The 27392-nt window shown below is 38.4% G+C and overlaps 4 protein-coding genes across 10 annotated transcripts in view; 1 reads left to right on the top strand and 3 right to left on the bottom strand.

Moving 5' to 3' along the window:
- The window catches only part of USP53 (ubiquitin specific peptidase 53), a 38018-nt gene extending 30806 nt beyond the window's left edge, over window positions 1-7212 (top strand). For both annotated transcript variants that reach the window (XM_030481059.2, XM_030481060.2), the window contains 2 exons: window positions 2798-2897; window positions 3688-7212. In XM_030481059.2, coding sequence (XP_030336919.1) covers window positions 2798-2897; window positions 3688-4672 — 1085 coding nt within the window. In that variant the 3' untranslated portion in view covers window positions 4673-7212. The remainder of the gene's footprint in view (window positions 1-2797; window positions 2898-3687) is intronic.
- Window positions 7213-8792: 1580 nt separating this feature from the next.
- Window positions 8793-10555, bottom strand: LOC115605334 (translation initiation factor IF-2-like). Its single transcript, XM_030479599.2, has 3 exons — window positions 10415-10555; window positions 9842-10265; window positions 8793-9296 (listed from the first exon to the last, which is right to left on the bottom strand). The coding sequence occupies exons 1-3, from the start codon at window positions 10553-10555 to the stop codon at window positions 9199-9201; spliced, it is 663 nt and encodes a 220-aa protein (XP_030335459.1). The 3' UTR covers window positions 8793-9198.
- A 3086-nt stretch (window positions 10556-13641) lies between these two features.
- FABP2 (fatty acid binding protein 2) lies at window positions 13642-16555 on the bottom strand. Its single transcript, XM_030480501.1, has 4 exons — window positions 16489-16555; window positions 15637-15809; window positions 14864-14971; window positions 13642-13893 (listed from the first exon to the last, which is right to left on the bottom strand). Exons 1-4 carry the CDS (start codon window positions 16553-16555, stop codon window positions 13843-13845), a joined length of 399 nt encoding a protein of 132 aa, XP_030336361.1. The 3' UTR covers window positions 13642-13842.
- Window positions 16556-25082: 8527 nt separating this feature from the next.
- Window positions 25083-27392, bottom strand: part of PDE5A (phosphodiesterase 5A) — a 119443-nt gene continuing 117133 nt past the window's right edge. For all 6 annotated transcript variants that reach the window (XM_030478215.1, XM_030478216.1, XM_030478212.1 and 3 more), the window contains one exon: window positions 25083-26730. In XM_030478215.1, the coding sequence (XP_030334075.1) occupies window positions 26593-26730 (138 nt within the window). In that variant the 3' untranslated portion in view covers window positions 25083-26592. The remainder of the gene's footprint in view (window positions 26731-27392) is intronic.

The following is a 27392-nucleotide window of genomic DNA, read 5'->3' as shown; positions in this document are numbered from 1 at the left end:
CAGTACTTCTTACCAAAAGTACTACACCTTGTCTTTTTTTTATTGGAAACTTCATAAAAAATAAAAATTATCAGGTAATCAAAAGGACAGGAAACATGCAGCTAAAACACATTAGAAGGAAATTGACTTAATATTGGGGTGGGAGGTGGTTCTGGTTTTTTGGTTCCCCATAACACAGAGCTTTGCAGATATTTGGAAATGTTCTCTGTGTGTAAATGAAGATATTAGAGGAGGACTTGTCTATCCTACCTGTTGGCTATAGAATGGCTGTTAATCTTTTGAAAATCTAGATTGGCTATTCAGGTGTGAAAATAGATGTTCATAAATCTTCAGAGCAGATTGGTTTGTATGTCAGGAAACAGTTATGCTTTATGTATTGGTAAGCTTTTTATGACCCATTGATAAGGATGTCAGTCACCAGCTGAGCGCAGTGCTTGTGTGTGCCATATTTAGGTTTGCAAAGAACCTAGAGCCAAAATTCCCAATCGCATCTGCGTCTGGTTTTAACCATGCATGGATATCCTGTCAGCAGAAGAGAAAATAACACATCTATTTTTAAGTTAGCTGGAATTCTGAAGGCACAAACCACCTGGTATCGCTGAGCAGCTTTGGCTGAATGCGTGCTGTGGTCACACCAAAGAAAGAGCTTATTAACCTTTACTGCCGCCTCCTGACCAGCTTGTGCTGCTGCCTGTCTGGAGCTCCTCCTTAGGAGCTTGGTTTGGAGTAAAAATAAAATTAATATCTGTTCTCTTTGCATCAGGCAGTTTGAGGAATTAAGGCGCGATTGTATGGGTGATGTATTTGTGATTTCTCTGTAGATGCGCTCTGCTATAAAAGTCAATATATTCAGAGTTTAAAGGTTAAAAACACTAGCTTCGGACGCTGTTAATGTAGCAAATTATTTAACTAATTCATTCCTAGGACTGTATCCTAACGTTGGGACAGAAATTAAATACTGAATTGGAAATAATCACAGGAAATAATGTGTCAGAGCCTGAGCCTTTTTTTTTTTCCTTCAGTAAAGCGATTTATGCATCATTAAAATCTGTAGCAAAATGAAACATTTTCTGTTTGAAATATTACCTCGATGTTAGTTAGCTCCAATGCCACAGGCCACCGGAGCAGTTTCAGACTTTCTTTCAGATGAATTGCTTGTCGCTTGCCAGTTTCACACAGGCTCATTCAGCAGCAATATTTTCCCATAACTATTCTTTCTGAGGTTGTGGTATTGTTTATCCTGCTGGAATAGCAAGATTTTTTTTTTTAACGTTTTTTTTTTTCTCCCCCCCCCCCCTCCTCATTTCAAGGCTTGAAGGAAAGCCATGTGGGGGCTTTGTCTCTTGTGCTATGTGCTGTGTTAGGCTCTACAGCCTGTGTTGTTTGTCCAAGATTTAGTGTCTTTGGTCTTTCGTCAGTTAAAGATAGGGCAGATACTGACCCTCAAAGCAAGTATCACCCAGCAGCATCACCCAAAGTTTTTAGTTTAGTTCTTTTTTGTTGTTGGGGTTTTGGCTTGTATGTTCACGAGTCAAAAGTTCCAAGACTACTTAAACTTGGGGAAATAAGTGAATTAAAATATTTGATCTTGGTAAGATTACATAATTTAAGAATAGGTACAAAATTTAGGTTTTATTGAGGAAAGCGTGGAACAGCCTACGTTACCTTATTGGAAATTGTCTAAATACTGAATACAAGATTATTCTACTAGAAATTGGGCAGTTCATGCTGCCTTCTTTATTTCCTGGTTTTTTGAAATAGGCTTAGTAGTTATCTGAATCTAGTCTATGCATACCTAAAATAAGACTTCTTTGAATAGCTTCAGAGCAGGTGACTCATTATAAAGGGCCAGTCATTGCATTAGGAAGACTTGTAACATCTATCTCTAAACAAATAGACCATTGCATGTCACTTGCCAAGAGAGTGTTTTATTGTATGTGTTGTTGACATGGATACTTCAATGCTTCCTTTATTTACTGTTAACTAGAAGCTGCATTGTTCAGAAATTATGTGTTTTTAAAGAATGATTCTTTGCCTGTGAATAAAAGGAGCTTCTAGAGTGTGAGTGTAATAGCGCTGGCCCAGGCACACTCATACTGTGTGTTTAGGGCACATGACTGAGGGTGCTGCCTGGCTGCTCAGCATCGCTATGAACTTCACAGTTTGCTGTAGGTTTGGTTTTAATTGGTTTCAAAGAATGCACTTATTAAATAAGCAAACAAAACAAAACCCAACAAAACCACACAAAAACCAAGCAAAAACCCAACTGATAAACAATAACAAAAGAAGAAAAGCACCCCCTAATCCCTGCAGTATTCATTCCATTTAATTATTATTACATGATGTGAAATTTCAGAAATAATAAATAGTTTTTATTTTGTAATTTAAATTACTTTGGATGTTTGAATAAACGTGCATTTATAAAAAGCTGCTTTTCAAAATCTGCTTTTAATTAAATGTTAGGATGATCTTGGAAACATGAATATAGGACCTCTAAATTGTGGTAGTTGCCTATATTCTGATAGCATAAAAAGAAAAAAAAGGCTAAAAAAACCCCACCGAACAAAACCCAAACAATAACAACAAATTTCCTCATTTCCTTCAGATTATTTTGGATGAATATAAGATTTGACCAGCTGTGACAGATTGTCTTCAAAATGGTTATTTTGATCAATATCAACTCTTGAAAGGAATTAATTGTCCCATTGTGTTTTGCTTTTATAACCTCTGAGGAATTACAAAGAAGGAATTGGACTGTATTTCTGCTGATTGTGAAAGAATGTTTTTGTACCCCCAGACTTGAGGAAAGACCAGGTCAATTCAGAAGTTAACTACAGACCTCATGTTAATTTCCCGACAGAATTACATCTGCAGGTGCCCAGTCCTCCAGTAAAGAGGTAACTAATACTGGCATTAATTTACTGTGTAGTAGTTTAAGAATTCTGTTATGTGATCGTAATCAAGCATTCAAATGTTAAGATATTGACTATTTTTGACACAGTGCCTTTTTTATTTTACATAATTGATAAGGCTAAATGCTCTCTGTCAGTGGAATCAAATAGCTTACACTGTTTTAAACCATCTTAGCAGAGCAAAGGGGTTTAATAGTTTTATGTTTTTACTTTAATGTACTGCAGCAGGCAGTGATTAACTTATTTGTGGTTAGAGTAGTAACCCCATGAAATCTTGAAAAGTTTGCCTGGAAGGGGAGGAAGAGGTGACCTCTGTTTGGAAGCTGCTGCAATATACCAGTTGTTTCTAATTTGAACTGTAAGTGCGCGGTACCTCCTAAAAATGAAGAATCTAAATACAAATGTAGCACCCAAAAGTAACATCTAATATTTGAAAAGTGAATGTATCAGTCTGAGTCACAGAGATGTTTGAAAGAAAGTGGAGGTCATTTTTGATGTAGTCCTAAATGTGGAAGGAATTTTTCTTGCCTTACAGATATTGATGCTCTTGCAGACATTTTTGGGGGCACTTTACATTTCAAGTGAAAGAAACTTTGGAGTGACTTAATACAACTTTTAATCAAATAGGTGTATGGTAAGCAGATTCCAGTTCTCTAGCCAGATAGAATATTCTAACAGTGTTACCGAGGCTGTCTTTGAAAAAAATCCTTGGGTTATTGGAGCTCTTTCGTATGTTTTTATGGCTACTTATATCTTGTGTGGTTTTGTATTTTAGAGCTGAAATGCCTGAGACCAATAGGAAACTTTTCCCATCGTCAGCTCTACAGCCGATTCTTAAAGACATTGTTAAGTCAGAAAGCAGAAACAAGGCAAGTGAACAGAATTCTTCAGAGTGGCTTAATCCAGACAAGTTAGAGAAGATGAACATGCCATTATATTGTGCAGATGGCGTATCCCACCCCTATACAGAAAATGTCTGTGGAAGGAAGCTGATGAGCAACGACTTTCACTCCTCTTCCCAGCCGCAGCCTCATCACGTAAGAATGTTTGGTCCCAAGGTGGGGTTGTCACCTTGTGTGCCACAGAACCTGTCAGAAGGGCCCATGGTGCTTCCCCCTCCCAGTGAGCATGCCGGGCACCCACTCCAAAGGGTGGATGCTATTTGGGTGCCTGAAGCAGTGTACCAGAATCTTCCTCCGCCTTTACCGCCAAAGAAGTATGCTCTGAATACTTTGCCAGGATCAGAAAATAACTTGGCAGCTGATACAAAATCGACAGAGGTGTTGCAAAACAATCCATTGAGGCAAACGGGTACAGCTTTAAAATCTGGATCAGAAGCAAGCATACTTACAAACGAACAAAGGCTTAAAGAGCCATTTCAAGGGAATGAACTGTTTGTTCATAAACCGGATTCTCCACCTCGCTTATCAGTTAATGATTTTTGGACTGTGTCTGAAAACTTTTTAAAGAAAGGATCTCGTCATACAGGATCAAGTGCTGGCTATGTGGATGGAAATGATAGTGTATCCCTAACAACTTATTTTTCAGTAGATAGTTGTATGACTGACACATACAGGATGAAATATCATCAGAGACCCAAGCTGTATTTTACGGACAGTGGAAGCTTTCACAAAGAAAAGCATCCTCCATCAACTGGAGTAGAACTGAATGCTACATACCATGCTGCTCTTGAGCCCAGGCATTCCACATCCGAGCAACGGTACAAGGCAAACGTAGAAGGCATACACTGCAGTAGATAGTCTTAAAAAAAGAATATCTGCATCTCACTTTGGCATTTCATGTAGCCTGTGAATGGGCACAAACATTAAGTCACCGTGTTTGTAACTATGTACTGAGTTTACTGTACTTCGGAGTCACGACTGTCTAAATGAATATGCAAATAGAGGTGAACCGAGGAGGAGAGGTGCTAAACTTAAGGTTCTGTGATTTGTTACTCTGGTTGCCTTAATGCTTGCCTTTGTTACTCAGCTTGTCTTTTACACTTTATATTAAAAATGGTCCCTTTGAGTGTATGCATCTCACAGCAGTGGAATAAACTAGATGTTACTGGGTTTGTAACAAGATTTAGTAAGCTGCAATTTAAAAAGTGTTCCTTTGGACTGTGGTCACTACATGCATAGACTAACAAAAGGGATAAACGTACTACCGTATATAATGCAGTAATGTAGATGAGCAGTATTTGTCCTGATAGATAGCAGGTGATGTGGGGTTTTTTCAGCGGACTTCTCTGAGAGTATGTGCTTTCACAAACCTTCAAGTGTCTTTAATACAAGTTTACCCAGATAATTTCTAACTTTTTATTTGAAAAGCCTTAACAGTAATTCTCTAAAAACGGTTGTTCTGGTTTGCAAGTGTTGAGTAAGATTTTTTTCCAAAGGGAATTCAAGTAAACTGCAGAAATAGCCTGTCCTATTAATACACCTGCTCTGTGTTGGTGTACATTTTTAAACATATTTATCAGATTTGTTCACCCTAAAAGCCATATATACTTTAACTTATTAAAATGAAATGTAACCACATAAACTCCAAACCGATATAGCAGAATAGGATGTCAATTTTAAAATACAGAGTTATCATGCAAGTATGAAAAGGTTAATTTTGTAAGGTTTTAGATATATTTGCTACTTATGTTCAGTTCTGATTTATTCTACTATTGCATGCAAAGTCAGTGCTGCTATTTATTGAACTTCCTATCTCTTTTTTTTTCAGCGTGACATTTCGAGCAATGTTTAATGGAGGTCAGACACTTGATTTTACTGACACTTTTTCCTGTTCAGAGCACTGCCACACACACATGTTCTGTATTGGCAGGTCAGGCTGGCTGAACCTGCAGCCATTCAGGCTGCAGTGGCTGAGGGGGGTTGAAAAGAGGTTCCTCTCTTCATCTGCTCTAGCACTCTGCCCTGCAGTTTTGGCAGCTCTGGCGTTTGCCATGTCTTTTCTTAAGCTGATTTATTTCAGTAACAAAGCGGAGGATTTATTTGGCTTTTATTTGGTTAGTTATATTGGTGCACAGAACTATGCATTTTGTTCTGAGGCCCAGCACGTGGCCCAGTGGCAGCTGGGGAAGAAAGCAGCAGCCCTGACTATTCAAAATTACCTGCTGTGTCTTGTGGTGTCAGAGGGCCTTAGAGTTCTGTTTCAGTCTTGCAACACTGAACAATACGTAATTTAATGTCATCAAAGTCTGACACAATCCAAAAAGGCTAAATTTTGCTATTATTCGTGTTAGTGTTAACTTAGGGTGCTGCTGGTTACATCTGAACATCAATGCCTTTTAGTTATAAAAATAATGCAAGGAAGTTAAATATGCATAAGAAACACTCCTGCTTATACTTGCACAGTTAGAAAAGCTTTTTTACATTTATAAACCTTATATACCTTATATGAGTTTTATTGCTTCAACCAAATGTTAGCAATTGTTTAGCACAATTATCCAGGTTAGACATTTAAACAGTAGCTTTGGTTGTTCTGTGTCAAGGTCAGGGCTGGTTTGTTTGGTTTTTGTTTTGTTTTTTAAACTACATGTAACTTACAGTAGAACTGGAACATGATATATGCAACAAACCAGGTATCTCAGATTAATCTTATTTCTACCTTGATCAAAAATTGTTGTAGCACTTTGGGGGAGGGGGGGAATCTAGGATTTGTAGTGCAAATAATCATGCATGTGTAGGTATGGCTGCTGGTAAACTGTAAAAAAACCCAACAACTTGAAAAAAGTATCCTTTTATAAGAAAATCAGTTGAATACAGAAAAAGAACCCTGAAAATGTATCAACTCGGAAGATTCCTAATTGTAATATTTTTGAGATATTTCAAAACCTGTAGATTAAACTTTTCTACTTCATCTAGCAATGTTACATACTATACATAGCCAGTTAAGTAAAACTGTCCTCTAATACTTGTGTAAAAATAAAAATTACTGGCATTTGTAAATAATGTAAAATCTGTAAAATGTTTTGAAAAAATCTTGTATTTGAAATGACAGTATTTTTATGTATCAGTAGCACAGCAACAACTGTGAATATTAGGACACTTATTTTTAAACATGCATAGCAATGTTCATACTTGTGTACAATAAGCAATATGAATGCCTATTACCGATACCAATGAATCTGGCTTCCAGTAAAGCACAACTGGTAAACATCTTTTTAAGGTAGCTGTAGTAACGTAGGTGTACTTCCAGTCTCCTTGCTTTGCTTGAACCGATCTTACCCGACAACTTTCTATGCGACCCATGTTTACCAGGTATTTAATTAAATAGACAGCTAATTGAGGCACCTTTGTTTTTATATTTGACTGTGCACTCCACGTATGTATGTACTTAATATTTGCTAACTAATACATGATAACTTGTTTTAACTTTCCTAGGGTGCCTATTTATTTTTTTATAAATGTTCCCTTCTGGCTATAGATTTGTATAAGAGCCTAGATGATTTTTGTAACCATAAAGACATTAACAAGTCTTGTAATATATTTTTCAGGCTTTAGAATTATTTTCTTGCAAAGTCCTGCTTGTTCAAACTATCAGATAAAAATTTAAAGTACCTTTCTCTCCTGTTCCTTTTTTATTCCACATTAAAAAAAAAAAAACAAAAAAACCCTGGCTTTTCAGAACTACATATTTAAACAGTGACAGACTAATACTGCTACTAATGGTTCAAAGTCTTGCGGAGATGATGGTTCAGTCACATTTTTTTCAAACAGTAAAATCCAACTTCTGAAGTATTTCTTTAGAAAGCTAACCAGGTTTATACCTATGAAATGCATAAGGCAATCTTAATTCCATAATCCCACAGCCTTGGGTAACAACTGATTGATTAGTTACACAAGCTCTCTTTCTACCTTATTACCTTCTGCTTTATTAGGGATAAGTGAAATTTGCCTTGACATGTTTATTCACATGTTCCAGGAGCATATGAAATAGCTTGAGCCCAAAGCACCACAGAGCCTGCACTTCATTAGTTTTAAGTTTTTTGAGTGAAGTAAAACCTTGTATGCCAGATCTGGCTGAGGGAGAAAGTTAAATTTCAATCTATCTTCTAGTAATTTAGTTTTCTAAAGGATATTTAGACTTACACACCTGTCTTCCTTACCAAAAGAGAAATGGAGCAACAGTGCTTCCCTAATAGGTTATTCCCTTGAGATTTCCCTGGTGAAGTCATGTTAGGGAAAAACAGGGGGGAGGGGGAAATAAAAATAAGGTGAGCTAACTTGAAAACCTGTTTTTCTGTTGGTGAGAATGCAGTCACAGTTCAGCACTCTTCCACACCATGAGCCAGAGTCCCAGCAGCCAAGATCATAAATGCTAGCATTTATGGACATTGAAAGTCAAAGTCCTGAATCTAGTTATTTTTTATCATTATTCCTGAAAAACACCCAGTAACTATGAATTGTACTTTTCAGAATTAGAAACTAGTATTCACAAGGGAAAAATACTCAAGAAACCTGTACCCCCTCCTTCATCCATAGCTGAAGACTCTTCCTTAAAACCTGATGAGGTAAAAAGCCTGCTCCATGTGTTTAGCTTCCTTCCACTGGAGAATGTGAGAGACTCCTCGATTTAACACTGTTTTGAAAGTCTCCCTAGAGTGAGACAGGAAATTTTGATGTGCACCTGAAAGCTGGAACCTCTGACTTGCCTCTTACAGCCTACATAAAGTCATCCATGGAAGGTGTATGGAAGAGGGTAACGTGCATATCACCTGCCAGCTATTCAAGAAGGCTGCTGACAGAACCTAGCTCCTTCACTGTTTATTTCATGGAAATCAGAACCCGTTTTACCTAAATTAGTGAGGACAGTAGGCTGCTACTGCTGTTAAACACTGGCATGTTTCAGAAGGCAAAGTAACTGCTGCAGTAGAAAGAGAAACAGGTAATAGAAAACCAAACCCCATGTAATAGCATCACACCCCTTGTGATTAAGTTTTTGAAAGTAAAACAACTGGGTAAGCTTCCTCCATTGAGGGAAAAGGTCTGAGTTCCACAGACTGAAGCTATAAGAGCTGAATTTTATTCTCAGCCATTCTATAGTCTGTCCTTTCAGTTGATTTTATTCAAACAGCATGGATTTTCATCTCTGCTTAACAAACCTTTAGGTACTAATTACAAAAGCATTGTCAGGCTGTCTTATGTGAACTTTAAAACACAGTTCAGAACACAGAAACAGGATACAGGTAAAAATCTGAACAGTAATACTTGAGATACAGCCACAGATATTGTAAGTGTATGTATGTGTGTATATATATATATGCTTCCTGCATTCAAGTGGAATAGTGTTCCCTGCTGTTTTTACTGCACAAATGGTCCTCCTCTTCCTCTGCTTGTTTCTTAAGGTGCATCCTGTGATTAGATAGTGGCTCTACAGAGAACAGAAAAACACAGGTTACTTCTGCAGTGCTACACAAGTCCTTTCAAAGATACAGCAAACATGAGAAAGCATACTTTCTGATCCAAGACCTGATACTGGTTGGCTTTATTTTTTTTGTATTAGAACAAACAAGAAAAACCCAACCTGCTGTTTTGGAATTAGTTTTACATTTCTTTGGGGGTATTTGTGGCCTTCCGAGGCTGGGCAGGGACAGCAAAGGCTGCTCCCAGGAGCCACTCCCGCACCAGCAGCGGCACCTTCCCCCGAGCTCGCCCCAGCGAGGCACGGCCCGTCCAGCTGCTGCCAGCTGCAGCTCCCCGGCCGCCAGTCACCCCCTGGCCGCCCGCCGGGCTTCCTCCTCCCTCCCGGAACCGGCTCCCCGGCGCAGCACCTGCTCGCTACAACTCGCCCCAAAGGTTAGACAGAAGCCCACACCGGCTCGGGAGCTTCCCGCCCCGCTGCGAGCCGGCCTTCCCCGGGCGGCGGGCGGGAACCCGGCCGGACGCACCCGCTCCCCGCCGGCGGCGGCGGCTGACCTGGGCCCGGCGTCCTCAGGGCAGCAAGTAGATGACCACGAAGAGCGCCAGGTCGAAGAGAACGAAAAGCCACAAGTCCAGCCAATAGGACTGCCCCGACAGCGACACCGCCTGCGCCCGGCCGCCATCCTCGGCCGCGTCCCGCTGCTCCCGCCGCCGCCGCGCCTCCACCTCCATGTCCGGCAGGGCCGCCGCGCGGGACAGCGGTACTCAGCACGCAGGCACCCGCTGCGCTTCCGGGTGGGCAGCCAATGCGAGCGGAGCGCACGTACCGCCGCGCCGGCCCCGCCCTTGGCGCCTCACGCAGCGCCCCGCCCGCGTTGTGCTGGGGGCGGCGGGTTGGGGAGCGCCTGTGGCGGCGCTGGTGCCGTGGCCCTGCCCGCGGGCACGGCTGCGCTCCGGGGAGTTGCCGCCGCGGGGCGTCCTACCCGCTCACTGCCAAGTGGGTAATGGCGGGGTCGTGTGGTAAAAACGCTGGACATGGAGGGAGCTCCCGCTTGTCTTGCTGCTTCTGGGAGAAGCGCTGCCGGTGGAGGTTCTCTGAGTTGGTGACTGACGTTCCTGCGGTAGTACCCGTGTAACCCACTGGTTGCCGCTCCCACAGGGCGCTTGGCCAGGTGAGACGGGTGTGGGGAAAAGCAGGCGGTCAGTCCTATCAGACCGTGTTGGCCTTGTCCTGTGAAGCTGTACTGGGGCTTGTGTGGAAATAGACATTCACAAGTTCTTTCTGACACGGTTTCTTGGAGAGCCCGTGATGCCCTGGAGGAAACTAAAAGACCTTTTGGAAAATCCTGTTGTGAAGAAGTTGAGGAAAAATCAAATTGTTCTAACACGTTCTTCCTGTCCCTAAAGGTTAGTTGGAGCCTGTACACCCTCAGCAAACACAGGAAAGTTCATGTAGATAGTGTATCCTACGTACTTTATTTACTCAACACATTGCTGCATAGGAATTGAAAAAAATCATAAAGTTTCACAAATTAAGCTGCATAACCTGATGCCACACTCATAGTGGGGGTGTACTACCCTCAGCCAGCCAGTACTCAGTATTGAAAGGAGTGCAGCTATTTTTGTTGTGTTTAGAAGAGAGACCAGCAATTTAGGACTGTACTAAAAACCCCTGTTTCCTTAATGCAGCTATTAACCCTCTTTAACCTCATAGTAAAAGAAAAGGTAGTACTTGTTGCAGAATGCAGAGCAGGTGTATCTGATCAGTTTAACTTCTCATAAGCATGCACTTAGGGGTAGCTATTTTCCTTAATAAGTTCTATCTTTAGAAATAAGGATGATCTTGAATTACGTAGTGAGTATCTGCTAAGCATGTGTGTGTTAGGTGAAGTATATTAGAGATTTTGGGGGAAACAATGACAGTACTTCCCCGCTAAGTCTTTATTACTCATTTGAGCAAAAGGAACTGGGGGTTGTAGGCTTCCCCAAAGCAAATTATTTCCTATTAGGTTGCAGAGTAATGTAATTCTGAAATTCCTGCCTAAGAAAAAAGTCTCCTGTTCAAATTTATCTCATTCACATCTACTGTAATCTCATTTGTTAGTTCACCAAATCTGTACCGCTCTCCTCCATCTCTTTGGTGATCTTACCTCAAGTATTGGAGACTGAGTCTTTAAAGATTTTTCCTTATTTTTTTTAAGTACAGCTGCTGTCCAGATGTGCCTGCAGTATTTGGAGTTGTTAAATACTTTTGCTATATCTTGTTTTTTAGTAAATAATTATCCGTTTGCTTTTCAGTTTGTAGTCTTGTGTGTAGTCCAGAATGAACTAAATTAATTTCTCAAATACTTAATGAACAAAATACCCTACTGATTATGGGAGCCAATCAATCAAACAAATCTGATAACCTACATCAAAATAACCATGCAGCAGGGTGTTATTGGGTTGGGTGTTGCAGACATATGTGCATTGATAGCAGGCTTTGATAAGCGTCCTCAGGGAAGAAGGAGGGAACCTAATTCAGAAACTTAATGCAGCTTTCATTCCAGCCAGTAAAGCCTCTAAAAGAAATAAAGCGGCATTCTCCAATTTCCTGAAACCTCTGAGATAATTAATTGTTAATATCCTTGTATGCAATTTAGAAGCAGTGATGACATGCAAATGATAACAAAGGTCTAACTCTGTAACATCACTTTGATGATTAGGGCTTGTTATAGTTTAGTCTGCTTTTTCAGTGCACATAACTGTCACGTAGCATACTGCAAGGCATTTTTCTTTGTCCCTCTCTCTTTTAAAGGCTTTAATATCTAAACAAAATCCAGATTATAGGATGCTGGTTTTGTTTGGTGGGGTTTTTTTAGCTTTTCATACTGTCGCTTTTCAGTTTTAGATCTCTCTCTAATTGAAAATTGAAGGACTCTTTAAAGTAGTACTCTTCGTTGCGATATGTGTGGTAAATCTACCACTGAAAGATGATTATGTAAGAAAAAAGTTACACTGGAAATTGAATACAGTCAGTTTCTGGGAGAGGAAATCCAAATCCACAAACAAGGGTCATCCATCCTACTCCTAACTCGAGTACTGTTAGCGTCATGAGAGTATTTTGGCAGTAGAGGGAGGTGTGAGACGCTGAAGACCAGAAAAACACAGGCTAAGAGAGGATTCAGTTACAAAAATAACTGAAGGAAAAAAACCTGATTTATTTTTTGTTCGCTTACGGCCAGGAAAAAGTTAGTCAAAGAGAGCCGAGAAAACGGGGAAGTAAATTTTGTGAGGTATTTTAAAAACCCACTAAAATCATAATGACAAATATGGTTGTCTGTGAATCTTAGGTTAGGCCTCAGGGCTCTCCTCAGACCCATGTGGTATTGTGGATTTTTAGCAAAAAATATTGTGGTATTTTTAGCAAAAAGCCTTCCATGAAGCAGCCTTTCGGGGCTTGCTTGTTTGCTGAAGGACAAGAGTGCCGGCAGCACGCAGATTTGGCTTGCCGATGTGTCCGAAGAGGTGCAGGGCATGGAAGCAGGCTGCCCTCTAACATGGGGACAGGACTAGCTGACCACAGGGAGGCGTCGTTAGAGGGACACGGCAGATGTAACTAGCGCTGACCGTCGAGAGGAGTTTTACTGCAGCCCTGAGGAAACAGCGCAAATCGAGGGGTGTGAGGCTGGGTTGAAAACAACACAGACTGGACAGCATGAGCAGAACATGGTGCGTATTCGTCACCTGTCAGAAACACCAGTGTTTGAAGTCAAGATAGTTTGAAATAATTCCTTATCTTGTTAGAGATACTTTCAATATTTTTGTTCGTGTCCTAAAAGAAACTCGCTCAGAGCCTGCTTGGCACAGAATTATTTGAACTCCTGATAAATGGCAACAACTCAAAATCTGCATGTTTAAAAGCGTGGTCATACTTTTTGAAACAAATACAATGAAATTACTTTCTGTGAGATACCAATATATCATCAGTATGTGCTTTATATTATTCCTATTGATCAGAGAAAGGTGTTAATGGGATATCACTTAAGACCTCCAAGTGAGCTGTATTATCACACCATATTTTATGTTTATTCAATTTTTAATATTTAAACAGCATAGTCTTAGAGACTTGGGTGCTGTCAGGTTTTTTTTCAGGCTTTGCCATCTGTATTACATAATATTCAATACACAGAGAAACTGTTTATCCATATAAATAGCATGGTAAGGAAACTAGGTTGCAATTTGAGAACCAATGCAACAAATTATTTAAGTTCTGGTTACAGAAAATAATTTCTGAAGCCTTTTACATTATGGCAGTCAGGTAGGACTTGGTGCAAACAACATTTTAGCATTTGTATCGAATTATAATTGGATTTTGTTTATTCAAGGCAAAACAGTAAACGTAAGGAACTAGCCTGTGTTTGCAACAGGGCTAAGTAATTGCAGCTTAAGAAGTGCTGTGAGGGGATAAAAGTTAAAAAACAAAAAAAAAAAAGCAGAGGATATGTAGAAAAATGGTCTTTTTTCATTGTTCTGTTTTGGTTGTTTTTTTTCTGGTGCTGTTCTGGGTGGAGTTCTTAGGCTCTTTTGAAGATTCTCTTGGCTTCAACTCCTTCATATATGTAAGTCTGTTAAGAAATTAGGAAGAAAAATCAATGGCTGGTATTACAGTTTCATTTCACAGATGCTATTGAAAGATGGGCAGTAGTGATTTAATGAATTGTGACTTGTGGCTGTGAGGGGCCTGCCAGTCTTGTGCAGGCTTTGAGGAAAGAACGTGAGAAAAGCAGCCTGTTGTCAATAGGCATAAATTCTCTATGCCAGCGTTTGAACCACCATGGCAGAGCTTTGGGGGCTTCAGAAAAAGACCCGAAGTGTTGAAGTGCTATATTCCCAGTACCACTACTGAAGAGGTTTTGTCTATGTGACTGCTTTTGTTACAAGCGAGAAGCACTGAAGGGTTGGGCTGTATGTTGTGATGTCTCACATCTCACAGCTGTCCATGAGGTTGTTTCTGGGGTTTTTTTGATTTTATCCTTTTAAGAAACTTGTGTCCCGCTAACGGAGAGGATCCTAAAGCATTACAGTTCAATTCAACTACAGAGCTGTGAAGCATTTCCCTTTTGTCGCAAACTTAGCCCTCTGTGCCATCATCTCCTGCTCCAACACCAAACGTTCTTTTAAAAGGGCACTTATTGGCCATTGATAGCATTACACTGTAGTAAGCTGCTGTGGTAAGGCTTCTACAAGACAGAGACTTGAAAAAGAACACATTTACACAGTCCGTCTATCTATCTATCTACCTGTGTATCTGTCTGTCTATCTATCTGTCTGTATCTTCTGTATACAAGTTTTATTCACAGGCCTCAGAATGCATTGATAATATACAGGTCACGTGGTAGAAAAACCTAGAAATCGCAGGTTGTGAGTTTTATTTTAAAGCTTTAAATTTTGATACATTACTTGATTTGAGAATTTTAACTAAAAATATTTTAGATTATTTGGCTTGAAGAAAACATTTCCCACTTTCAGAACAGCTTTTAATTTTTTTTGGTTCATTATATTGTAAAGTTGTATGTAAGTGACCACTTAACTCACCTGAACAAGTTCATCACCTATGACTTCTCTCTTTGCTTTGACTACTTTTCCATTATCTTTTCTAGTAAATGCTCCTGTAAGTTTGCTTCCTTCCATGTTCCAAGCACCCTGTAATGGGGAAAAAAAAAACCCCAAACCCCAACCTTGCAAATATTTTGCAATAGATATGACAGTGATTTGATTTTAAAACTGCAGGAACGCTTAAAAGTGAGAAGAGATTAAAACAGTGTAATAATGCTTTTTTGGACATTGAGAGAAAGGTTGTAAAAATGAAATTTTAATAAAACCACTAGTTAATCACATAGTAGTCAAGCACGATGTTTTTAGTGCTCAGCGCTCCTTATTTTAATTAATTGCATTAACAGAGAGAAATTTCCTGTACATACTGACTCTGCCCTCTAGGTCGTGGACTTGAGTATTACAAGTAGTAAAATTGCATTTGCCTGAATTTCATGGTGTGAAAATTGCTGCATACTCTGCTTTTTGGATCCTCTGTGGAACCCTGAGTTTCATGGTACAGTGTTGAATCGTTAAGACTATTGTCATGGTTTAAACCCAGCTGGCTGCTAGGAAGAAAATTAACTCTATCCCAGCCAAAACCAAGACAAATACCTTGTGGTTTTGTATATAAGCTGCAAACATTACTGAACAGTCACACTTTAAAAGTAAAATTTAAATTAAAAACTAGGAAGACAAACTGTTCATCTTGAAGCTGTACTTCATATAGTTATTGCCATATATAATAAATTATAATAATACAGGAAGTATCTTACAGTAAGTTCAGTCCCATCAGCCAAACTGTACTCAAAATCGACTCCCAGAGTGAATTCAATATCTATGGTACGGAAGTTGCTTGATTCTTTGACATTAAATTTGTTTCCATCTTGTTGAAAAGTGATCTTCAAATTATCATGAGCTCCTAACTTTCTTTTCATTATATTAATACCTAGGAAAATCAATTAGCACAAATCAGAAAAAAAAAAAGAAACACAACGCCACAAAAACTGGAGCATCATATTTGTCTCTTTTTAGTGACTTTTATGTGGTTAAGTGAGTTTATTCCAGCATTCTGACCCAAATTCTCATTCTTCACTTTTTATTGAGGCCATATTCACCAGTACAAACTATCCAACTGGAGTGGTTATGTGTATATCCATATAATGCACAGTTTATAAAAACTTAAAGTATCAGGATGCTAAAATTACTTGAATCATGTGTTTCTGTAAAACTGAAGAATGACTTCCTTCCTGCGATATTTTAAAAGTAGTTTCATGTCATCAAATTAGTATTCCTGCTGTAGAATTCTGCTGAAAGTATATCATTCACATTGTCTGAGCCTTTTACTCAAATGTAGACTTAGAGATTCTTTCCTCTGCTGAAATAAATCTGCTGCAATAAGTTAAGTTGCTTAAGATTAAAATAATGTAATTAAAATGAGAACATTTCTCAGCTTCCCCCTTTCCCCCTTGTCATCTTCTGAAAACAAACACAGTACACTATGCAAGGGCAGAGCAGCAAGCAGCAAAAGGGCAGGCTAGCCAGAAGGTAGTTCATAGGAAGCTTGAGTTTGTATTCAGCGATAGTGGTATTATTCTTGTAGAAGGCATTGGAAAAGTAAGACTTACCCATTGCCTCCATGAGCTTTTCATAGTTTTCATTTCTGTCTATTTTCCAAGTACCATTAAATGCCATGTTTCTGCCACTAGGACTGTTCTGAAGTAACATACCTTTGCCAAGATAATTTATGTACTAGCTTATCTTGACAGCAGTTTACAGGATGATGTGGCTGACTAAAGCTCAACTGATGCACTGATCTTTTCAAGGAGAAAATTACCTTAGTTTACTCAAATTTCCAGTCATGATCGCACTGCTTGCTGAATCCCTCCCTTATTGCCCTCAAATTATGACAGCATCTTTATCACTCATCTTAATAAAAAATCGCTAATCTGTTCATTTTATTCATTGTATTCGAGTGGTAGTAAAAATCATCAGTAAGGTAGAGAAAGGAGCAATACTTGCAGCCAAAACAGGGTGCTAGAAGTTGACCATGCATTAGAGTTAAAATTAATTTTTTCCAGACCTTTTGGTCTTTTGAAAGATGGCATTTGGTGCAAGCTAGTGTGTTGTAGTTGTGAACACACGTGTTCCGACTGCAGCTATTCCAGTTCAAGACGACTCTCCCAGCAGTTTGCAGAGATTATCTCTGATCTGTCAAGGGAGCTCCTTTGATGAGTGTTCCAGCTGCTGTTGTTTGCCTTCCTCAAAGCCATGGTCTTCCATCTTAGAAGTGCCTTTTTTTCTTCAAGGCTAGGAAGAAGCAGCGCCTGCCACTCTTCCTAGGCTTGCTGCCTGTTCTTTCCTCTTCCTGCCTCTTCTTGTAAGGGGAAGAAGCCTGCCAGATGGAAGGTGTTCAGGTGGTTTATTGTTAGTGGTGGTGAGGGAAGTAACTCACAATATCTGTTTAAGAACACCAGTTAGGTCTCATTACGTAGTTTTTACATGCAGTTTCTTCATACATTTTCATGCGTTTTTTAATCACCTCGACTTACATAAAAGTTATAAAACAAAATTTGCAAAGAAGCAAGCATATCTTTGGTATTAAAAAATCCTGCCTTTATATAAATATTAGAATTCCAGAACTAACATTTTTTTGTGAAGGACAAAATTGAAATGCTGTATTTCACTGTGAACTGGAGCATTGTCTGGTACAGGCAAGACATTTCAAGATGTTTGACTTGGGGAAATATATATATTTCCTAGGTAGCCCCTAGGTAAAAATTTGCTAACTCGAAATGGGAGATGCATAGTTGTGTTAGCATGGTGCTAAATCCAAACTCAGTGTCTCAAAAAGTGTCAGAGCCTGTGCCCAGTGCTCTGCTAATCACAGATGCCTATCTTACCCTTCAGCCAGCTCAGAAAATGGGCAAAATTAGTTTCTTTTAGAGTCAGATTATCTCTGACTAGAAACACTGGAGTGTTTCTTGACCCTCGTAGTTATCATTGCCAATCTGTATTATTTATTTAGTATATATGAATAAGCAAAAATACCCAGTATCTGGTTATAGTACATCCAATTTATTGTTGTATAACAAAGGTATTAACTCTCTACAATCTTTGCAGAAGGGTTCTTTCTGACAGTAAGTCAGTGTAGTGTAGTGCAACTTTTGAACCACTTCTGTTGTATCCAGTAGAAAATTGAAATTCACATTATTTTAGGTATATATAAAATCTAACAAACAGGAAATGACCTTTATTTTGAGTGTTTCAAGCAAGCTTTCCTACTTTTCAGGTGGGTTCTGCATTCTCTCAAAGAACCTGCCAATTAATTTCATTTAAGAAATGCTAAGGTATCTGAAGTAGTGTTTATGTATTTAAACAAAACTAATGTTAATGATTACTTTCCTCATTTGAATCCAGTCTATCTTCTTAACCTTTGAGACAATAACTCAGAGTAGTGACATTCTGCAGGTTAAGAATGAATTTCTACATCATGTACATCAAACTTATGTCAGCAGTTTTTCTGAACCTTAAAACAGGGGGAGGGTCTTCTGGAGCGAGTCCTCAACTAAAAGGAAGATCTCTTAGATGTGTTTTTCTAGTCAGTTATCTCACAACTTGCCTTTCGCTCCTTGTGATTCTTGTCTCCCTCAGAAGTCAGGCTAATCAAACTTTTTTACTTCAAACATTTTTACCATGGGAGCAGCAAGTAGCTGGGTCCTGAATTTCACATCAAAGCTTGTTGCTCCATTTCTGTCCCATTTTTCCTTTCCTTAACATTTCTTTTCACTGGGCATGAGTCCTTAGAATCCCGTTCGGATCAGCCCCACAGACCTGTCAGTTAAGTGAGAATCTCCACAGGTGGTCAGTATTTATGACCTTCATGGTGTCTCTACATTGGTGTAGCACTGACAGGATAAATTCTTCTCTGAGGTCTGTTGGAATGTTAGTGCTAGAACAAGCAGCCATCTTTTGAATCTCTCACAATTTACATGAATTCCTTAGGACTATTAACGCACTAAAATTTGACTTCAATTTTCTTACCAGAATCATATGATATACAGTTTAATCAGAATTCTTTTGAGTTCCTATAAAAGCTGGCTTTCCTTCTAAAATTATAATTAATATTGTGTTTATAGATTTTTTGTTTAATGTTGGAATATTCCACATTCTTTTTCCTTCTTCTGTCTACCTCATCCTTGTGTGGCTTTCAAAACTGCAGTTTTTGCTTAGATGGTGCATCGAAAAACTTGGGGTTTAGTTTTGCTGGTTGCATGGAAGTCATGAAAGCTAAGGGTGTGTATTCTTGGCTTTGTGGCTTTGTTGATCTTGCAAGCTTCAGAACACTGAAAACAGACAAACTTTTTAACTTTGGAGTTTGATCTTTAAATGAGGTGGATAGAAATTATTAACTTATATGGTAATGCCAATCTGATCATTCCAGTTTGTAATTGTGCCAACCTGTATTATGATAGTAATGGACAATGAGGCTCCAAAGATCAGGTGACAAAAATTCTTTTGCAGTGTGTTATATTCATCTGTCCCATTTACTTTGTGATTTGTCTTCAAGTTGTTCAGGACAGTAGATCTCAGCCAAAACTCAGCTTTACCATGGAGTGGTTAAGGCTTGGTGCCAGCATAAACATAATATGCTTATGTAAATATTATAATATTGTATACTAAAAAGAGGTGAATCCTTGTCAAAATCATGCAGATTAACTGGTTTCTGTCTGGTAGTTGTGAACCGATTTGTCTATCTTTTTATTATATGCATGTTTTCTACAGCATGATTCTTCTGTATGTCCTGGAATGGATTGCAAAGATGGTTGGGCACTTAAATCATTTAAGTGCTCAGGATCCCTTATTGTGGAGTTTTACTAAGCATTTAAACCACAATACTTACTTACATTTCTATTGATACAGTAAATAGATAATTCTATTTAGAAAATAGTTGCCCAGTAAAGCCAACTTTAGCATAATTATGGGTGGCCTAGCAACAAGGAGCTCAATAGGACTAATGCCATCTCTTGGATGAATAATTTCAAAGTTCATATTGTAATTGGATGTTGTATTGCTGCAGGATTAGATCATACTTGAGCTGGATTTTGTCCTACTCCAGGTGCTGGTTTGCTAAGTTTCTGGTTTCATTTTCAATCTCTCAGGAAGTGTAAACATAAATTTCTGTCTTAAATAAGAGCTTTGGAATAATGGGGTGAAAACATGCAGCCAGGCATTTCGAGAAATTATGGATTGTAAATTCTGAAGTGAAAATTTACTGTGTTTATAACGTGTGGTATGTTTCAACTTAAATTGAAATTCTAAAGTTCTGCATGTGGCTAAGAAATGCTACTCTTCTCTGAAGGGCTGAAAAACTCAGTGGCTGTCAGATTCCGTAACTTTAGATCCTAAAGCTAACTACTGTAACAAACTCACACATTTGAATTATTTCTGGAAAATCTGAAAGGGTGAGATTTCACAGCAATGTGAAATGCATGTCAGCAATAGCTGTCACCACTGTTACTAAAAATATGGCTGGAGGAATGAGTTACTGTCTTTTCCATTTGTTAAAAGGTATCACAGTTGTGCAAGATGTGAAAGACCAAGTGTAATACTCTTTTTCACCTTTTCAGTAAAAATGCCCTCTTTTAAAGTTATATTCTCTTCTGGCCTGGGTAGGAAAGGTATTAGTACTCCTGCTGCAAACTGCACCGCCTCTCAGAAATGAATTCAGACATTCAGCAAGACTAAGCAGGAGCATGATTAGATTGGTGAGTGGGCTGGAAAGATTGTAGTCCCAACAGCAAATGGTTACCTGATCAATGCAGATATACACAGACAGTTGTTCAGTTGCACTCATAAATTGCAGTTGGTTCAAGCAAGCAGCGCTTGTGTTTTGTGCTGAACTAAATCTGCCCTTCATAACTTTTTGAATGAGGCTGTTGTTTGTAAGGGATGTACATACTTTCTGGTTTTGCCTAAAGCTAAAAAAAGTCAAGCCAGAAGTGTTGGTGTGGAGATCCTAATAGGCAAAGAAGAGAAATTGCCAGGAAACCCATTGGTCTAGAATTACTTCTAGGATCAGCAGCTCAAACAGGATGAGGCTTTTGTTGTCAAAAATAGTTTTGTCACGCTCTTTCTTGGGTTGAATATTTCCATCTCCCTTACGTGCTACTCCAGGAATACTTGATACTTGGAACAGTTGTATTTGCTGGTTCTACTTATCCAATAAATAAACTGGTTTCTGACAGCTAGTAAGTGTAGTTGCAGTGCTCTCTGGTGGTTAGAAGCAGTGAATTACTTTTTCATGTTTTTAAATGAGAAGTACTGTACCACTGGCTTACTTAAGTAGTACTTAGGTTATAAGTATCTTGATATTAATAGTGAAGTTTTTCTCTTCCGGATTTCTAGGACCGAGAGAAGTTGTTATAAAATATACATTTACAAAAGCAATGATTTGAATCAGGAAACAATGAGGTGTTGAAAATTCAACCTCAATACTATTAATTAACAAACAGTAAAATTTGATATCGTCCTTTTTATTTTAAAAAGAATGAAAACAGTACAAAGACAAGAATGAGGAAAGAAGTAATAAGCAGCAGTTTGACCTTAGAGAATAACCTGAGTATATTCTCTTTCAGCTATACAGTAAGTACGACTAATGATTCTCTTAAGTAATGTAACTATTTTTACTAAGTAGTCATAGGATAGAAGCAAGCAAGAACTCGTAACATTCAGAAGACTTTAATACTGCTTAAAGGCAAAACATAATATACAGAGTAACCCCCTTAACCTAGTACAAAAATACTGTGCCCAGAAACAATGTATTCGTTCAAATATTTTTAAAAAGTAAAAGAATACAAATAGACAAACTCAGTGGCTAGTGACTGTGATTAAGATTTTTATTAAACTATAATAGAAATATATATTAAAACTATTTACAGTGCATTTCACACTACATTCTTTGAGACACACGCAGATGTCTGCCATGTGAATACATAGAGGGCTCAAATTCTAACTTCAGTTACATCTGTAAGGTACCTTGGGCATCAGCAGGAATAGCTGAATACAGCAAAGAGCAGGTGAGGCAGGTGTTACCAAGGGTAAGAGTTTGGTCCCTCTTTATAGGTAAAAAAAAGGTGGATTTGACCCATTCCATCACTTTGCATACAGCTCAAACTCCCACAGAGGTAAATGGGAATCATATAATTGACTTCAAATGGGCATTTGAGCATGCCTTAGGCCCTGGCATGACAAGCTCATGCTGTGAAAGTGAGCGGAAAGTAGCTATTATATAGCATTGTCACATAAATACACATTTACAAACAGTGGTACTTAGATATGTGTTCCTCTATGGAAACAAACTTCTTTATGTGGAAAATAAACTTTCCTATGCAATTTCCATTCATCTAGCAATGATAAAGATAAAATACCTTGCTGTCACGATTTGCTGCATTTAGCAGGTTTCACTGATTACCAGGCCAGATTCTGTCATGTTTCTTGTTCTTGTGAAAGTCCAAACCAAAAAATCCAGCCCTCATCATTTGTCATACTCTGGCCAAACTAATTTTGTTATTCAAGCTCCAATGTTCACGCTTATCTCCTAGCAGCCTTCCAATATCTGAAGGAGGCCTACAAGGGTGCCGGAGAGGGACTCTTCATCAGGGACTGTAGCAATAGGACAAGGGGGAATGGGTTTAAACTGAAATAGGGGAAGTTCAGGATAGATCTAAGGAAGAAGTTCTTCCCTGTGAGGGTGGTGAGGCACTGGCCCAGGTTCCCCAAAGAAGTTGTGTATGCTCCATCCCTGGCAGTGTTGAAGGCCAGGCTGGAAAGAGCCTTGGGCGACATGGTCTAGTGTGAGGTGTCCCTGCCCATGGCAGGGGGTTGGAACTAGATGATCTAAAGGTCCTTTCCAACCCAAACCATTCTATGATTCTGTGACCTTTCAAATTAGTGCAAGTCCCTGCGGAAGTACAGCAGGGAACTGTGAAATAAAGCTGAAACCTTGTGGAATGTAAACTGCATGTGATTTGACATGAAGAAGAAACTACAGCATCACAAAGACTCCTAACTAAAGCTAATGTAGAAATTTGCCTGAAATACTAGGTCTCTATAAAACCTTAAAACATGTATGAATTTATTACGAGTGAGGCATTTTTTTCCATCAAAACTCCGTGCTATCTTCTCATGAATAATTGTAAAGGGCACCAATCAGTTCACTTGCACAACATCTCCAAATTTTAAGGGGCTAGATCTGACTCTTCATAATCCTTCTGCATAATGGGTTGGAAATTCAGTTACCTAGTAATTTTGGGAAATCTTACATATAAATTAGACAATGTTCTGATTTTTGTCTGTGCCACTGCCAGCTAAAATGCACTGGGTTGGAGTTCAAAAGTTTATCTTTACATGCACGCAGTTGCTGGAGGGTGATGCATAAAATGAGGCTTCAGTCCTCTCTTCTGAAGAGAGATCAGCTGGTCATCAATGAAAGAGAGTCTTCACTTTCATCACTAGCCCACTCGTATTCTGCGAGTATAGGAGAGTAATCTACTCTTAACTTTAAACTGCTACTAATGAAAAATCAATACCATCTCCAAAATCAACAGTATGTTATGTTACCTCTCCTTTCTTTTATTGTGAGATAATAGAAAACTTAGACATTCTACAGCTAATATTGGATGTGGGACTCATTGCTGGAAAGAGGTACTACAACAGCTTAAGAGCCTCACTGTTAATTTTAGTTAGAAGAGGTAGGGTTAATCAGTAACTTTGTGTATATTAATACATATGACAAGTAATTTTTTCAGAAGGGGAACGAAAGCACAGAGCGAAGTGTACTTTAAGCATTAAACTGTGCTGTGGAGTAACTTTAAAAGAAAATATATCCATGTCTGAGAACAAATAGGCTACTGACTTAGATGTCTTCATTGAGACAAGTATTACAAATTAATGGAACGAATTCTGTACCCAAAGACTTAAATACAAAATTTCACAGTGGTTCTAATGGACTTAAAACTGAACTGACAAACTGAGAAACTCCATTTCAGCTTGTTTCTTGTATGATCCACACTGATTGCTTTACGTAGACCATGTAAGTTGGGGAGAATATGTTTGAGACCCGACAAAAACAATTAAAACTCATAATGAAATTCATGGCAGCTGTACGGCTGTAAGCCACTGGCTAGGTTTGAAAATGTTGAATTCTGAAGGCAACGAATTTCAGGCAGAAAACAGCCTGGCTTTTTTTTTCTTTTCTTTACATTTTCACCTACCTACATTACGAAAGGAATGATCAGTTTCTGCAAACAGTTCACGCAAAGCTGACACAAAACCAGCACACTCTGACTTTGCCTTTAGGCAGAGTAAGACACTAGAGGAAGAATTTGATCACTCTCTGAAATTTCATGAAGTACAGCAGCCTATGCTTTTAAGGTTCTTAAACAATAGTTTAAAGGGTTTGGTTTAGTAAAAATATATACAGATACAGGTATTATGACATTTAAATGGTTCATTTACTAGGAACCGTATTTCTATGTATGTTCCAATCTTTGTAGCGGAAGAGATTCTGTGGGGTCAATGTGTACAGATATGTAATTAAATATATGCACATAATGTAGAACTGTTAATTTTATGTGAACCTTTGAAAAAATGCAACGTCATGTCCATTTTTTTCAAGTCACAGGTATGAACCCAGCACTACTTTGTGATAGCTATAAATTTATGTTACACTAACAGGTTTGCTGAACACACAATATAGCAAAGAAATGCTGGGATCTTAATGGAAATGACATGTCACTACACTGTAGTATCACTGTAGCTGTGATTTGCTGTGATTTGCTGTATTGTCACTATGAATTACTAGTCTCAACCATACTAGCAAGAATACACCTTTAAATACATATACTTTAGTCCTATTTGTATTAAATACGTATCTCATCAGTTACCATAATAATTATATTTCAGTGTCTCAAGCATTCAAGGAAAAGAATATAGAAGGACTATGCAAATCCTGAAGCAAAGTTTCCTGTTTATCAAAAAGTACCAAAAACTTCTTTCTGGGGGGTGTGTTGGGAGGGCAGGCTGCTGTCATTTTTCTCAGTAGCCGTGACATACTACATACATACATTGTACTGTGTGTGCATATAAACACACATATGGAGCACTGCATAACAGTAGCCCTGGAAGTCTTAATTATTGTTGAATTCCCTTTTTTTTTTTTAATCTGGATAAAAATAATGAGAAATATTTTGTAGAAATTTTTTTCAAATTCAGCTGCAATAATATTGCATAATATTATAATAGTAATTATAATATTGGTAGTCATTAAGTTTCAGATAGCATTTAATCAGAGACAAATAACTGGGGTTGCCAGAAATGCTGCAGACTGTCGGCATACCGTGTACCTTGGGGTTTGTCTAATGTGTATATTATCTTGAATTGCCTCCCAATTCAAGATAATTTTTATTAGTCATCTTCATTTAAATAAAATACCAATGTTACCTTTTTTACTAGTGCAAGTTAATAGATTTCTTACTTTTCTGAATGTTAATGCCTCAAATACAAATGGCAAATCCCTGTAGCACTTTTGGCTGGTTTTGCTTTCGGTATTCTTTTTCTCCTATTTCTTTAAGACATTGTGATTAATCATTCTTAACATTAACTAACGATAAAAATGATTTTAAAAAGGTGTTAGCATAAAACTTGAAGTGGTCATAGCCATTTCATAATAGCACTGGCCTCAAGAATCAGTCATTGATAGTCACCAGACGTGTCACCATTTCTGCATCATTCCGATTCATCTCTTTCATCTCTGCTCTTGCAGTTATATTCTCTTCTACTGTTCTTGCCCATGATTCAGTCTGTTGTTTATGATGATGTTAAATTCAACTTCCAAAGGAAGTTAAAACCAGCATACAAAAATGATCTCGGTTAGTTACCATTTCTTTGTGTGCTTCTTGCAGCTTTCTATGGGAGCCGTTCTTTCTGTCAGTTATCTTGTGACATTTCATTGACCTTCAAGTAGTTTTCATTACTCATGGATATTTATGACACTCCTACCACAAAATTCCTAAGACCCCTATTGCCTAGAAATTCACAGGTTTGGGGTTTTCTTTTATTTCTCTAAATGTAAGACATTTGCTAAGATATTCCTCTAGTGAGAAAAAAAACTACTGGGTGCACAGATTCTGAGACTTTTTCACTCTAAAGCCTACTTCGGTCTCCTGAAAAAGGTTAGCATAGTATATACTGGATTAGGCTCCCCAGAGGTAGTCCCAGTCTTTCCTCTGAACCTCTGGGAAGAGAACAGGCAAGACTGCTCGTTACTTTTATAATGTAACAGAAGAAGACTGGAAGAGGAAAAAAGATATGAAATGCAGTAGTCTTTAAGATACTGGCCACAACATGATCATTAAACAACTATATACATCTGTAAAGTAATAGGTTCTCGGGGACAGTCGAGTAACTGCACTCGTACCTTCTCATGGAATAAGACAGCAAAAACTACACTTGCAGATCTTTCTCCATCTCCATCAGACGTAATAAAAGAAACACACTATCTTTGTATAACCGTGGCATATACATGGTCATGCTATATCTTGAAATGTGGAAAAATAATACAGCAGTGGCAAAACATAAGCCAAATTCATACAGTGTTTAGCAAAATGCAGACCTTCCCTATTACTATGTTTTCTATGTGACCTCAAGCTTGTGGTTGTTAAATCAGCATCTCAGTTCCGTTTGGCTTGATTGCTTTCTCCATTAATCAGATTCTTCTCTTGTTGTTCAGCTAAGGATTGCCATTTCTGCCTATTTTTTCTACAGCCATCCAGTAAAGGGTAGCAGGCCTCTGACACATGCGTTAGGGCCTGAAATAAATCAAGAATATGTAAAACGGATTAAATTTAACAACAAAGTAAGTGTTCTTAAAGACTACCATCAGAGACCAGAATGAATTAAATATGAGGTGTATTTTTAATTGAAAATTAACATATATTTTAAGCTTCAAAGAAGACTTCCTGGTGCATATCAAACATGAACAAAATTACCTGGCACTAGTACAGATTAGACTGAGGTATGGAAAGAGTGTTTGAGCCCACTGATTCTGTAAATACTATGAACAACTGCAAAGTACACACAGAAGAATCTGCTGGTCACTATACAAAATGTAACATCAGTCAGAATTTCACGTGCAATTCAGGTCTTACTGAAATAACTTGAGGTAGCAATGTCTAATTCTCCTATTACTTTGTATACAGACCCTACTGAGTTATCAGCTTGTATAAATCTCCATAGATCCTTTCGCTTCATAGGCTGCTTCATTAGTTCCAGTAGACCTAATTGAATTATTGTTCATTTACACCACTATACAAGAATGGGGCTGCCATCTCTGTAGTTTTCCTGTTTTATTTATCTGTATATATCTAAACAGCGTTTAAAAGTGCTAAATGGTACTGTTTTCTACTAAGAAAATGGAAAGAATGAAACACATTGCTCTTATTTTTTCACTTAAAACAAAGTCTTGTAGATC

This window comes from Strigops habroptila, chromosome 3, assembly GCF_004027225.2.
Source record: "Strigops habroptila isolate Jane chromosome 3, bStrHab1.2.pri, whole genome shotgun sequence".
Lineage (NCBI taxonomy): Eukaryota > Metazoa > Chordata > Aves > Psittaciformes > Psittacidae > Strigops > Strigops habroptila.
This window is presented reverse-complemented; position numbering and strand designations above follow the sequence as displayed.

Bases quoted from the DNA above. Each gene is read 5' to 3' on its own strand.
- FABP2 (XM_030480501.1), bottom strand. From the start codon at position 16,555: ATGGCATTTAATGGTACTTGGAAAATAGACAGAAATGAAAACTATGAA. The intron at 14,972-15,636 runs GTAAGATACTTC...TCCCCATTACAG, and splicing joins CTGATGGGACTGAACTTACT to GGTGCTTGGAACATGGAAGG. The intron at 13,894-14,863 runs GTGAGTTAAGTG...ATTTCTTAACAG, and splicing joins TAGGTGATGAACTTGTTCAG to ACTTACATATATGAAGGAGT.
- LOC115605334 (XM_030479599.2), bottom strand. From the start codon at position 10,555: ATGTCTATTTCCACACAAGCCCCAGTACAGCTTCACAGGACAAGGCCA. The intron at 10,266-10,414 runs GTACTACCGCAG...GTGAGCGGGTAG, and splicing joins GCAACCAGTGGGTTACACGG to GACGCCCCGCGGCGGCAACT. The intron at 9,297-9,841 runs GTCAGCCGCCGC...TGTTCTCTGTAG, and splicing joins CCTGAGGACGCCGGGCCCAG to AGCCACTATCTAATCACAGG.